This window comes from Cylas formicarius, unplaced genomic scaffold, assembly GCF_029955315.1.
Source record: "Cylas formicarius isolate icCylForm1 unplaced genomic scaffold, icCylForm1.1 PGA_scaffold_4__25_contigs__length_36172078, whole genome shotgun sequence".
In the NCBI taxonomy this organism is placed as follows: Eukaryota; Metazoa; Arthropoda; class Insecta; order Coleoptera; family Brentidae; genus Cylas; species Cylas formicarius.
The window spans coordinates 28,578,385-28,593,975 of record NW_026844334.1 but is presented as its reverse complement, the minus strand read 5'-3'; the positions used below and the strand labels follow the sequence as shown (position 1 = coordinate 28,593,975).

The following is a 15,591-nucleotide window of genomic DNA, read 5'->3' as shown; positions in this document are numbered from 1 at the left end:
GTTTTTGGGAAAAATGAACTTTTTTTTGCGGAAATAATAGGTCTTTGGAAAAATGTGTTTTTACACTTAATAACTAAAATTGGGAATTTTTATTATGAGCTATCTAAGGCAAAAATATGTTACACAGGGTAGCTGACAATGAAAAAATGTTTTTTCTAATTAAAAGAAACTCTTTTTTGCAGAACTCGTGTATTTTATTTTAAATCTAACTAAAACTATATAATATCCTATTCTACCTATTTTTTTAAAATCATTAGTTACTTAAATTCAATATAAAATCGACAAAAACAATTAGTAATAAGTTTTATTTATTTATTTAATATATTTATTTATTGAATTCAATTAATTAATGTAAAAAAAACAAGTTTTTATATAGGATGTTATATAGGTTTCAATTAAGAATTAAATCGAAAACCCAAAAGTACTAAATACAGCTTGTTCCATAAAAAAACTGTTTTTCCTCGATGTGATACTTATTGAGAAAAGGTATAGGAGAATCTTGTACAAAAGTTTCAGTTTCCAACTCTTTCACTCAATAAGAATGACATCTTTCAGATCAGGACATGGGAGGACAGATTTTTTGCGGAATAGGGTTGAATTAATAGAGATAAATAAGATTGCATTTATCTTATTAAAGAGGCATTATACAGTCTTCTTAATTTTGATTTCAAATAAAAAAACGTCGTCGGGGCGCGGATCCATAGACACGGCAGTGGGCAAGTCTTATTTTTATGTGACAAATCTCCCCTTGAGCGGAGGCACACGTTTTTTGAAACACCCTGTACCGTCGTCTTGACTTAATTCCTAGATACATGTCTAGAAAGAGAAATAGCAAATAATTTGCAGTAGATAGGTTTCGAACCCACTCTGCGATAGAGAATCTGATTTGTAGTCAGACGCCTTAACCGACAGGCTTTATTAAACTTTTTTTGTATCTGTTTTATATAATAGAGAGGAACGCCAAAGCATATGATCATATCTACATTTCTTGAACTGTTCCCCCCATTAGAATACTTTTGGTCCTTTTTCAAAGGGAATTTAAGGCTTTCTGTATTGTCAGTCTGTATTGAAACTAGAGTTGTGTCAATCCCGCTTGTTCGTAACAATTCGATCACCTTGTTCGCTCTCGTTGCCGTTCTGAAGTGACCAAATACATGACGACCGATCGACCGACTATACCAAAACAAATCGAATTCGCCGGAATACGATTCATTTGAATGGTTTAAGATTTAAATGCGTGACTCACACAGGCCACGGAAAAGGAATGGTGGGAGTATTGTTATAATTATTCTATAGTATATGACATCGATTGGTAGATTGCTTATATGTTGAATTGAATATTGAATGAAATATCTATTTCCACACAGGTATTTAGTTTAAACAAATTAATGTATTAATGGTACAACCCAATATGTAGCACCTATTTTGATAAAATCATGATTCTATAAAAAGCAAAACACAGCTAAATATTATACTAACTAGAACAGAAAACATAACATATAGACACAACAATAATTCAAATTCAAATGAATCTGAATCGGTCGTTCGGACTGTTCGGATTCAGTGACTATTGCCGCGTATGTTGGCATCAAAAAGTGTTGAAATGAACGATTGATTGAAATGATTTGGTCCTTTTCGAAATCGGTCATTGATTGATTCGATTCTCGTAAAAGGAACGATTAACACAACACTAATAGAAACCTTCGTGAGGACTGTTCTTGCTCTAGCACCGTCAACACACCTTCCTGTCTGGCGGTCACTTCGGTATTGGCGCGCTGGGTGGTATCCCCCGCCTCCTAGTGGCAAACATAGACATTATCTATTGCAAATTAAGATTTTATGTACACTTTGTGCAAATAACATTCAATACCGAGACGCGTACAAGTCAGAAACATGTCGGTACATTGTTTAACTCGCTGAATATCGAAAGATTTTTTATCAGCAAAAGTTGGGAAATAGCGATAACAAATCAAGTTTTTTGGAAAATTGTAAAATTAAAAACGAAATTTTAAAATCCTCTCTCTAGTGGGCTAGGGCAACGACGGAGACTCACAGAAATTTTCTGATAAAATTAATAGCTTTAAATAGTACTTCTACATTTTCTCTTGGCTGATTTACATTGTTTGATATTTCAAGGATTGTCCGTTTCCCTAATACTGTACCTCGTTGCTTTTACAGGGATACCGGGTACTTCAAATGCGAGGGAACAGTTCAGATTTTAAAAAAATACAAATTATAAAAATAATTCAAAGGCAGATAGCTAACTAACGAAAATGAGTTAGATTTAAGGAGTCTCATATTTTTTTAAATTAGACATTTCTTATTGTTTGTTACATTTCAAGATTTAACCTAAAATTTTTAATAGGGTTATGTTCACCTATAGTTATGCAGAAACCTTGTTTTTGGTAATAAAATTATTATGTATGCCCAGAATTAACTACTCGGGATGACTGGCTTTTTTTAAAACTATTTAATTTTACAAGATATCCGTTACAACATATCTTAACTAAGTTCTGGGAAAATTAAAAATTACGTTTTCATATGAAGAAATAGGATTTTGTTGGGTCGGCAGTCTATGATCTTTGCTTTATTATTATTCAGAGCTCATACGAATAGCAAAACATTTAATCTATATTACGTCTCAATAAATAGTGTCTCAAATATCTCATCTATTATTTGTTCTATAGAAAAATGTTAAATATAAAAGTTAAGATTAAGTATAAGACTAATTCAAACTTATATTTTTTAAATGGCACCCCATAAATTACAGCATTAATAGAAACTACCTTTTATACTCAATCACACAATATGATGAGTGTTTTCGGAATATGGCCATTTGTTCGTAAAAAATTACTTATATTTAACACAGAATTTTTGATTCCATTTCTGACAGCTGTAATTTTATTATGCCAACAATTTTATAAAGTGGTACATGTTGCATCAGGGTTTTCGGTGGTCTGTGATGTTCATATTCTATGGTCTTGAAGGTTAGAATGTGGGACTCTCGGCCCGGTATCTCGCGCGCTTATGTCCGAACCTCATGACGCAGATTAAATAAAGGACTTTTAGTGGAGTTCTCTTTTATTACGAAAAGCCTCCAACACGACAGTACACTCATTGAAGTTAGTTCGAATCGTTTATACAGGGCGAGTCAAAATGAAAAATATTAATTTTCGTGAAAAAATAAAAAACTAATTACTCCCATTAATGCTCTTTTATAAAGCATAGCTAAACTTAGTTTTTTATACACATTTTTACGAACCAAACTCCGAAAATTTGTTAAATTATGAGAAATATCGCAATAAGCCAATAAAAATTAAATAGGTAAATTTTTAATTTTGTGAGGCAGTAAAAATAGTCTTTAAATATTTGATGTGGTATAATAAAAAATACCGTCGTGGGGTCGCATTTTATTGATAATATAGTGAATGTGTAAGTTTATTTACACTTTTTAGAACAAATTTTGCGAAATTTGTTAAGAACTATTCCAAACGCAGTGAGGCAGAGAATGTGGTTCCTTCATGATGAAGCTCCTGCACACCATGTCCATCAAGTTAGGAACTATTTAAATAATTTATTTTCTCAACGGTGATCCTCATCTAACAAAGATGGACTATTTTCTGTGTGGCTATGGTAAAAACGAGCTTTATAAAACTGCCCTCACAACAAAAGAGAACATAAAACAGAAGTTAAGCGAAAACCTTTTAAAGTGTTAGTCATGAAATGCTAGCGAATATTGCCCAATCGTTTAAACACACTTAATTAAACTGTTCTTTTTTGTTTGCACTTTTGTTCTTAGTTTCTAGTTTTTTTTTGACATATTGTATATTTAATATCATAGTTAGTGTATTGTTTTAAATTGTTTTCCAAAGTTGCGCAGTTCATCATTTCATTTTTGTTTAAATCTCGAATTTAATATATTTTCTTCTCATTAAATTCTGTATTAGCATGTAACGAATGCTATTATCTGAAAGAATTATACTTAATTCGTATTACGTTCTGGTGATATTTATTTTTTTGTTAATCGTTTTTGACATTTTCGCACGGTTTGAAAATCTTCCGTATTTGGTTTGTAAAAATGTACATACCTCAAAATATACTAAGTTTTGGTATAGGGAATCCTTAATAAAATTGAAAGAGAATTATGGGAATATAATATACAGGGTGTTCTATTTGTTTTTTTTCTAACTATTTTCAAGACACATACAATAAATGACTGTAGCACATTATAAAATTGTTGGAAAATAAAGTTACAGCTGTTGGAAACCGCAAATGGCAAAAATGTAGGGTATTAAACACAAGGCATTCTTTACTAAAAAATTGCCATAAATCCGAAAACACTCAGTACACACCATAACACCCTACATTGGGTGATTGAGTATAATATACGAGGTATTCCAATTAAAAATATATAAAAAATATAAAATAACATACTAATAAATCACGCCGTATATTGGAAAAATATTGTTAAATTGTTTGTTTTAATCTCATCGGGATATATTACTTTAACACATTATTTGGACGCCCATTTTTAGAGTAACTATTTGGGTGATAAAATTAAAAGAACAAGGAATTTTTGTTAATTTAACCGATCTTGGAATTATGTAGCTATTGATAATATGGTTTCCCTAGTACGGTCGAAATTGATGCGTCTCAGGTGGCTATAATATTTCCATAGAGATAGGAATGATCTTCCGCGCCTACTTCTAAATTTCACCCACTAACCTGCAATTTATTTCTAAACCGCGATATCCATACACTTAACTCCTTTTTGCTTGAAGATTTAATATTTTGTAAGTCAGGTTAACCTTTAGTTCTCCGGTTTACTAGTTGGTTGGTTACTTCCTTCACACTAAAATTATGTTATTTTAGGCGCTAGCTCAAGATGAAGACTTGGGTGCCCGAAACATGTACTGACTTTTCTTCTGCTTTTTTGTGCTCAATATGAGCACTTGAGTGCTCGCAACATGTACTGACTTTATCTGTGCGTTTCTTCTAAAAAGTTACTAATGCCAATCAATTCCAGATGCCGTACATACATTAACGTGCGCCATAATGCTGCTCAATACCGATTTGCACGGGCAAAATATCGGACGCAAAATGACCTGCAACGAATTCATCGAGAATCTCGCGGGGCTGAACGAGTGCGAGAACTTTCCGCGTGAGGTGCTCAAACATTTGTACCACGCCATCAAGAGTCAACCGCTGGAGTGGGCTTTGTAAGTAAATGAACTGGCCCACGTAGGCAAATTTCGGGGAAATCCCTACCAAAAATTAGAAATGCCAACCTGAGAATTTCAGGCAAACTTTATTAACCCTTTACATGGTTACCGGGCTATTATACCCTACCCTAGTTATCCTTTTATTTTGAATATTTTCAATCGTACGTCAGTTCAAAGTTGACATTTCTTGTAAGTGGTATTATTTTTAATTATTAAATGTTTACTAAAATGTTGGTACCATACTTAATTTGTTAAAGAAACTTCCACAGGCTAGTGTAATACTATTTACTAAAACTGGCTCACATTATACTCTGTACCTGCTTATATATTGTTTGAGGAATACCCGAGGAATAAAGGAGGAGCATGAACATTGTCTTGGATGACTATGTTCATTATATATTGATGATATTGGTGGGTCCCAGTTAAGATTGGTTGCTTCAGTTAAGCTCTGAACAAGCCTGGCAAAACGTCAGCAAGTTCGATTCATTAACAACCGACGTAGAAGAAATCAAAAAGATTTGTAAATAGCATTACAGTAGCCTGTGGAAGTTTCTATGAAAAATTAACAAGCCTTTATGGAGAGGACATCAAGCGCAATAGCAGAAAGATATAAGATTACCGACTGAAACTGACCGACTTTTTTTATCACATCGTAGATACCATAATGTCATCCCCAATTTTCTTAAAATATCCCATCATGTCAAAACCTCATCTGCTTATAAAATTCTTCCCAAATCTAGTTTTGCTTTACTTCGGGAAAGAATTCATCACACCCTGACAGAAATAAGTACCCTAATAGAAGTAGGCCAAATTATTCTTCTGTTTGTCTCTTGAAATTGCTTCCACCTTATCTCCATCCGAGTTCGATACTATTTCAAAAAAAATCTTCGTTTATTTTCTACTCAAAATCTCATTCAAAAGTTTAACAAACTAACCTCAATGGTAGAAAAACCATCAAACTCTTCTTAACCACCAAACACTGTGGTAAATCAGTTCTTGCAAAAGGTTCAAACTTCGTCCTTGCCCCACGTAATATCACAAAAGGGGAAATCATTTCACTTGTCGAGTCTATCCTAAACGAACTACCATCTTAAACAGCAAATTAAAATCGAAATGAAGCCGCAAAAATATTGAAAAAGTCTAAACCTCCTAAATCTAATATTCCAAGCCTTAACGGATTGCTCTAAAATCTGTAAAATGTAATCCCGACAAAAAAGATCATACGTCATCTATGGAACACAACCTTAAATCAATATTCATACCCCTGCTTTAGCTCCGCCCCTCAGTTTCAGCTAATCTCTTAATAAGCCAACAGGACGATTGGCGAAACATCAGCAAGTTCAATGTATCAACAACCCACGCAGGAGGAATCCAGAATATTTATAAATAGTATTGCTCTTCTTCTACCAAAAATATAAACAACCAGTAAGAAAATGCAAATAAATGTTAAAAAATCAGTTAACTAGAAAACTATGAATATAATAGTATTCAGGAAAGATGACGATTACGTTGGCAATAACACCAAGCGTATTTTTCTGGCATTTGCTGGTGTGATCATTATGACGTAGTCGTCATCTTTCATGGGTTATTTAAACAATGTAACCGAAATAAAAATAACAGATAACTAAGATACCTAAGGCAAAACAAAAACATTATTGTAATTTACCATTATTCAATGAAAACCCTTCTTATCGAAGAATTAAATAATTAGATAGTAAATTTGTTATTAAATTTGTCATTCTTTGCAATAATATGAAACGCCTTAAGTGGCACTTATTGCTTTAGATTTCATTTTATATTTGGAAATTGATATTCGAAATAAGTATTATTTCCAAAATTAACATATAATAAAAAGATATATTTTTTATGACATTGATTGAATAATGACCTATTTTCCAGTTTCTCCACTCTTAAAATTAAAGAAGTGTTTTTATAATTGTAATACTTCCCTAATATTTTATTGTGCTATTTTTGTTAAGATAAAAAATAAAAATATATATTAATTACCTTTTGACCCAACGTTTATATAACAAAGTTCCCTTGGTTTTAAATAAATTAAAATTAAAATTTTAATTTTTTCGCATGTGTTTTGAAACACCCTGTATTAGTAACTTTGTCTTATTGATTCGATTTTTTTTCTCCTTTGAATGGTTATTTAAAACTGATGTTTTGATTATAGTCCGAAATGTGGTTGGCTAAAAATTTGGTAATTTTTATGTTGGGGTGGGATTCCAGGATTTTTTATTAAATTTTTTGGATTGAATATATTAAATACCATAGGAATGACAATTGACCATTTTTAGAACTTTGGGGCATTTAGCTGTGATATAGGTAGTCATTTTTCAAAATATTTGCAGTGTTTTTGTTATTATTAAAGATAGGTCCTAGAAGGAGAATTGTTTGGAAAAAATACTTCGAAAGTGTATGTTTTATTCATCATATACCTTTTTTCCATATTCTACATTTTTTTAAAAATATGTTATTGGCGCTGGATTTTTGGCCGAGATTTCGTCCACATGCGCATCGAAGGCAATTTATAGTTCCATGTGTGTGTTTAGGGATGAAGAAACAGAGGACGCGCATTTGCAGTCTCACGCGAGGACCAACGACTCAATAAATATAACCGGCAATCCTTTCTTGGACGTTCCCAGTGCGGCAAGTGCCGTGGAATACAAAAAAGGCTACGTGATGCGAAAATGCTGCTACGAGGCGAACGCCAAACGAAGTGAGTACTTTTTCTCTTTTCTCACAAACTCCTCAAATCATTAGTTGAAGAATTTATAATGAAATAATTAATTTCTTATCGCAAAATAGACCTTTTAGCCATTACTTGCCATATTTTTTTCAGTGTCTAATACTTTGTAGCTTTTTTGCAGCACTGTTTCCGTCATTAACGATATATTGAATGTACAGAGTGATCTGTTTATTATGGGATGATATTTTATCTCAGAACCTGTAAAAAAAATAGAAACAAAAGTTATTTGGTTTTACTTGTACTTGTAAAATTTATTCACAATAGGGAAAAATTCAATAAGTGCAAAATCTTTAAAACGAAAATATTACCAAACATACAAGTGTTAGTGGTGTGAGAAATGTAAAACTACTTCAAGAACTGATAAAACTGTTTAGGATGACGAAAATAGATCCCTGAAAATCATCCAGACAAATATAAAACGAAATCTGTGAACAGTTTGACATTGAAATAATCCGCAGAACTGTAAGAAGCGGTTAAATCATCGGAGGTCTTCATGGAATAGTTCCTGCAAAAAACCGTTTCTGTCAAAGAAGAATAGAAAGACCCGAATCGAGTTTGCCAAAACTTATCTGTTTTGGTCCAGAGGAAAATGGTTGTTAGGAGTCATGAAAGCAAATTTTCCCTGTTTGCATCGGATGGTAAAGAATATGTAAGACGGCCGTTTTGCGCAAGATGAATGCAAAATATAAAAACATATATTAGAAAAAAGAACTTCAACAGAAGAATGATCTGAAATATGCATCAAAGTTAGTGAAACAACGGTTTAGAGAGAAAAATGTAACTACTTGAATGGCTTCTTTGGGATGTTTTCCAATCTTAAATTTGGGGATTGCTTCTAAAATTCCGTTTTTTTATAATAAAAGCTGTATATATGAAATGATAAAGAAATAAAACCCAAACCCACTAAAAGTGCTAAATAGATGGTGTTTCCTATAAAAAAAGAGTTTTTTGAATTCGAAAAATTTTGTTTTTGATGGTCATATATATTTCGCCATAAATAGCTCAAGCATTAATTACTAACTACTTCCACTTTTTGTATTTAACTTTTTTTTCTCAGTCTCGTACTTATTGAGATAAGGTATAATAGCATCTTAAATTGACCACTCTGGACCAAAATGAATGAATTAATCGTTCATTGCATTTCCGCAGAAAATACACCAAATTTAATAAGAAATTAGGGTATTTTGAAAGTTTTTTCCTTTTTAAAATTAAACCACGCTTTGATTGAATTTGGAATGTAGTAATCTATTAAATACATGAAAAACTTGTCTCTCAAGAAACAAGAAATACAAGGAGAAGGTAAATGATGGTATTACAATAATTGCTTCTGAATGAATATACGGGTTCAAATGAAAATTGACTATTTGCAATCATTTTGTCGCTAGGAGGAGTTTGTTAAAACTCTGCCACTTAAACAGCAAGCAACTGTTTATGCAGAATTCGAAAATGTCAAAAGTTTTTATACAGGGTGTCCCGTAAATTAAAATTTTCTTATGAAGCACCCTTTTTTACATATTTACATAGAGATTAAAATTATGGTTTCAACATCAATGCTTTAAAATTGCATAAAAATTGTCATGTAGACCAACTGATTTCGCGACTGCCTACGTTGAATAATTAATAACAGGAAAAGTAGTAAACAGGCAGTAAACATTTGAAAGATCTGTCAGTAAATAAGTAAACGAGAATTATGTTAGTATCAGGTCGTGTTTTAAGTTGAAATTCCATTGTTGAATTGCAAGTTTCACAAGTTTTCTTCAAAACATGTTCATTATCATCTCCATTTCTTTCTTATTTCGATCTGTCCCTGATTTGCATACATTTAGATTCATAGGGGGTTAAGTTCGTGACTTCTGGCTGGCCAACGTAGCCTTGCAATTTACACAAATTTTACAGGCACAAATCTGACTGAACTATAATAGACACTGCTTTTATGTACTCGATAAAAAGGGGATGTCTATCACCATAAATTCATAATAAATAAATAATTTTGATAATCTAGTGTCGCAGCCTTCACATAGTACCAAAAATTTCAATGAAACAGTTTTATTCAGATTTATACGATTATCTATATGCTATATATTTAGTATATTTTCGTGCAAAAACTTATTGAAATAATTGCAGTTTTTAACATAAAAAATAATAAATTAACACACAACTAAATTTTAAAATGTTAACTAATAATCATTGTTATATTATCATTAGTTTATAGTGTGGCCCAAATTGGACAAACAATAAACCACTTCGCAATTAGGACCAGTTTTTAGTAGTGGAAGTTACTGTATTACAATGAAAATATCTCGAAAAAAGTGTATTTAATTTCTTTTTTTAATCCTTATATCATAATTTTTCAAAAAAAAAAAACTAATAAAACGGTAAAATCCCTCTACATATTATGTGAAAAGAGAGAATTTAATTGTATTCCTCATCTCCAAAATCCTCAAAAAAACAACTTGTGCTATAAAGAAATAACAATTTCGAGACAAATTTGGCTCAATATCATTGTTCTGCAATCATGTTTTGAAATTTGATAAAAATCAGTATACTCCCTGTTCACGGAAGTATGTAACTTTCTCAACACCGCATGACAGTAATAATGTACGAACCTTAAACAAAGAAAAACGTATAAGCATGTCAACTGATACGAGTTGCGGGCGAACGAGCGGAATCGAGTAACCAACACCGGCGTATTTACGCCTTATTATTTAGCATCACAAGTTTTGTCCAGATGATAAATATTCCTATTTCCGCTTCGAAACTGCTCTCAAATATCGTCGCCGAGAACAGATAATTTCGTCTTCCTCTATTAAATGTTATTTTTAAAGTTCACTTCCTTCAAAATTTTCCACGATTTCTTCTTATACGTGGACGGAATGGAATCATCCTGTTGGCTTCTTCAGAGCTTAACTGAAACTGGTTCGCATTCCACTCTGTACCTGCGTATATATTGTTTGAAGGGGGCAGGGCTAAAGGAGGGGCATGAACATTATCTCCGATGACTGATTCCCATAATAGTGACAAGTAAAGACCTGAATCGCAGTTAAGATTGTTTGGTTAGATTTCTATAGAGTCTCGGATTTTTCGTTGGTAGAAGAATTGATTACATTCCAGAATTTTAGTTTTGCGATTTTATTCGGCAACTGTTGGTGAGCTTATCTGTCTTAGTCTCAAGGCTCTTTCATATTCTTTGAGCTTAGTTGATATTTTTCGGCCCGGCGTTCCAAATTTTGTCTTTGATTTTTGAACAAGTCGTAAATCTAGTTTTGAGATTATATTTCTTTAGAATTTTTGATACGTGGTCAGTGATGTGTCGAATGTAAGGAAGGACAACAGTGGCAAGTGAGGGATTGATTTCGTACTCCTTGTCATTGGGAGGTTGTGATAAAGTGTATTTTGTATATCTTTAATATGGAAAATATTAGAAAGGAGAGCAGATGTATGGCTCTGTTAACAAGAGAGTTGATAACAGATAATTTTTGGGGCGAATAGTGATGTGACAAACTATCAGTTTTCCCTGACTTGGTTTTTAATATAGACTCTCGATATTTTGCTGGAGAATATTTTAGAGAACCAATGGTGCTGACAATAGGTCGAAGAGGTAATTCTGGTTTGTGAATCTTAGGGAGTCCGTAGTGACGAGGAATTTTAGAGTCATGAGTAGTGACCGACTTTTTTAAGGATTCTGATAGAGAAGAACCCTTAAGCCATGACAATGTTTTCATCCTGATTTATTGCAGTTTCTTTTCTTCCTGCATTTCTTTCTGGTGACCTGATGGGACCGTGTTTATACTCGAGCAGAAGCCGGTGAATTGTTGACTGTCCAACTCAGCCACATTCAAACACATTTCAATTATTTGTTAAGTTTTGCTGGCGAAGAGCTTCGAACACAGAGTAATAATTTTCTCATTTTTTTAAGCACATTTTTTACTAATGCGTTTCTCGGTAAGAAATTCAAAAATTTTCATATACGAACTTTGCCAGTAACTGCCGAAATGTAACTATAATTCTAATTTTTACTATTCAATATATATGTATAACTCTGTCGCATTAAAAAACAGAGTATAGCACAAGTATTGAAAAATTCTTATATTGCGAAATATCGCTTGACATAGAAAAATGTTATGCTTTTCTGACAAAATCTTCACAAAGCACATTAATACATTTTTAAAAAAGCACATTTATCGAACATGGAGATAGGCTGGTCTTTTTAATATGGTAGTTTAATTAAATTAGTGTTTGCTTATTAGTTTTACTAAAAAATATTTTAATCTGCATTAAGTGCGTTAATTATTGGAAACTGATTGCCAATAAGAATGTCATGGATTTCAAATATTGGTAGATATATAGTTAGGTAGTAGATATTTTAATATGAAAAAACGTTTTTCTAGATATGGATCCGGAAATGCAGACTTTTCAGGATACAAGGGGTTAAATTGAGAAAAAATCAGTATCTAAACAAATATTCGCTCGATTCTGTTGGCAATATTATTAGAAGGCTAATTTTTAGATTGTTTTATAGATTAATAAAAACATAAATTGTAAAATCCAAATGTTGCAAATATCCACTCAGAATAGCTATTTAACCAGTGAACTTTTCACTAAAGGTGTTATTTTCAGATGAATTCTGACAGGTATACTAAAATGTTCTATTCTACATAAAAGTTACGTGGTTACGTACGTTTAGCTGAACTTCTAACACTACGGGCACTTCCTATCGATAAATTGGCGTCAACAATATCCATTCACACATTTAAAGAATATTGTTGTTGGTGTACACTATCGCATGGAAATTTTCGTCACTCCATACATGAGTGTAAGGGTAACAATACCCTCCCCTGCGTCGTTCGTGAAAAGTATGGTTTTATTAAAATTCTTACCATTTATTATAATAATAATAAATCAACCTTGTATGCCAAGTAGGCCATGGCAGGCGAGGTCAATTTTCGCATGTATTCTTGTCAGGTGCTCTTTTTCGATTTGCTGATGCCCATTGTTACTATGTCCATTTCCGCTTCTGCCTTCCACCTAGTGTTTGGTCTTCCCTGTCGTTTTTTTCCACAGGTCGAATGAGGATTTGGGATTCAATCTTTATGCATCGTTTAATTCCTTGTTTTTTTTTTAATTTTTCCTCTACTGTCTACGCTATACTATCTGAAAGTTGCCGAGTTAGTATAACTCGTGAATGGCTCTTCTCTAAACAAAGAACTGACGCTCAAATATAGTAAAAGATTTATGGAATGGAAGATATACGAACATGGTGTTTGCCAACGTTCAGAAGACCGGACAGGGCACATAAAAGAAGGAGTGCTACATTAGCATCTTAATCTAACATTGCCAAATTTCAACAAAATCGACAGAATATTTGTTTAGGTATTATAAAAAAAATCGTGTTCTTAAAAACTTTTCTTCATATTTTTGTATCAAGGATATTGCCGTCTATGTTTTTGACACCCTGTATATTTTTAATTAACAATGTCACAGCCCTGGGATCATATATCAAGCGGTACAATTTTAGAATTTGCGATGCATGTGGCAATACACACTTAAACTGTTCCGAAGGCCTCTGCTGCGTTTTTCTAGCGCCATTCCACAAGCGTAGCTGGAAAATGTTTTACTGCACGCTTCGCGATCTGGTACTTTACCTTCACAAGGACGAGAATGGATTCCGAAAAGGCCAAATGGGCGGCGACAGTTTGCACAACGCCATACGGGTACACCACGCGCTGGCGACGAAGGCCCAGGACTACACCAAGAAGCAGTACGTGTTTCGGTTGCAGACTGCCGATCAAGCCGAATACCTCTTTCAGACAAGGTAATCAAAGTTTATTATTTTAGAATAATAAAACTTGGTTAGCTATGCAATGAGACTGCAGATTGATCCAACGAATATTTTAGTCTCTTTCACAGATTGCCGTTGATTTGATTATATTTTTTTTTGCTTTTTATCATTTGGGTTTTGGGTCAACTATGGGCTTTGCCTATTTTTATCTATTCGACAACACTGAACTTGGTGTTCAAAAGGCGTAAAAGGGACAGAATTTCATTCTAAAATTATTAAATTATATTAATATATTCTACAAAGGGAGAGATTCATTTCATCCGTATTAAAGATGGATGTCTGTTCTTCCAACTAACCGAAGTATTGGTTTGCCTTGAAAAAAATATTCATACAAAAAAAGATGCTTACACACTTTAGCTTGAACCCTGAGAAGATAAAACAAAAGGAAAACATAAGAGAAAATGTAAGACGCTTGAAATATCGTAGAATGCGCGAGATTAATTAAACAGGCAAATGCTGATAGACTCTAATTTACGCATATTTACTTCATTAAAAAATTAAATAATTGCTTTTTAAAGATAAACTAATTTTTTTGATTGTAATGTTTCAGCAGGAAGTTTAACTGTATATATAATTTGATAAGAAAACGAAAACGACAGTTTAACGTATGTAGTATAATGAAGTTTTTGCTGCAAATAATTTGGAATTTTGTTTTTTTTTTGTAATTTTGAAGAACTTGGTGGAAGAGTGAGAGATATGTTGATATTTTCGGATACCATGTATTAGTTTTAGGCAACAGAGAAGTACCACCACTGTTTCGCAGTAATTTACAAAATGGTTTTAATTTTTCTTCTTTTCTTCTATGTTCAAAAATATTTTTTCCATTGAAAAAACCTTTCAATGTAAATTTGTTGATGACTTTTGTAAATCTCAATTTCTGATCCATAACTTCCTAATAGTTTTTAAAAATGTTGTGGATTCTTAGTGCAGTTTGACCAAATTCACTACACTTAAAACATTTGAGACCTTTTGACCTATCAGGACAAGTAGCAGATCTGTGTCCCAACTGACCACAGTTAAAGCAATTTTTTCATTTTTCTTAATTTTCGTCTTTAGTGATTTGTTGTTGATATCTTCTATTATCTTTGTTGTATCCAGAACTTGATCCAAAACCTTCTCTTTCATTTCTCTTCCACTTCGACTTGTCTTCAGTCTTACTTAGATGATTTCTCCCATTATTTTTGCTTGTTTTCTTTATTTTCTAAATTATGTATAAAACAATCATAATAGAATATTTTTGTTTTTTTTTTAATCTGTTGTGCTATTGAAAGGATTTCAGTTTCAGCAGATTTGGTAAAGGATTTTGAATCTGCCAAGCCAAGCAATTCATAAGTATTATTTTTCTGTCCAGACAAAGTAGGTTGCTTATTTAAACTTCTCGAATGATATGCTGCGTTGTCTATGACATTTAATGACAGACCATCCATGTTTGGTTGTTGTCAATTTGCAAACGATTTGGGAGAAGCTGTTAGATATGGGTACACCTCAATATCTAGTGCTTTATTAAAATGTGTATATGGAAGCAGCACTGTAGTAGTTAGAATAGATGACAAAACTTCCCAAATCTTAAACGTAGAAGTGTAAGCGTATCACCTTTCCTATTTCAACATTTACAGTGAACAGAATATCAGAAAATCTTGGACACTACGCCACACAATACTACAAAAACTGAAACAGAATTTATAGGGCGTCTGCTGGAAGAAATAATTTTTAGAGGCTCAGTTAAAGAAAGATGGAAATTCAAACTGCCTGACAGAAATAAATAAAATTTGCTA

At 32.6% G+C, this 15,591-nt stretch overlaps 1 protein-coding gene across 5 annotated transcripts in view; it reads left to right on the top strand.

The window, feature by feature from the left end:
• LOC132701590 (PH and SEC7 domain-containing protein) overlaps positions 1–15,591 on the top strand; it is a 119,570-nt gene that overhangs the window by 82,452 nt on the left and 21,527 nt on the right. For 4 of the 5 annotated variants that reach the window (XR_009618791.1, XM_060669664.1, XM_060669662.1 and 1 more), the window contains exons 10-12: positions 5,027–5,219; positions 7,781–7,947; positions 13,537–13,789. Coding sequence is in view for 4 of the 5 variants with exons in the window: in XM_060669664.1 (XP_060525647.1) it covers positions 5,027–5,219; positions 7,781–7,947; positions 13,537–13,789 (613 nt within the window). In the remaining variant the exon portion in view is untranslated. The remainder of the gene's footprint in view (positions 1–5,026; positions 5,220–7,780; positions 7,948–13,536; positions 13,790–15,591) is intronic. The other variant, XM_060669661.1, reaches the window with a different exon arrangement.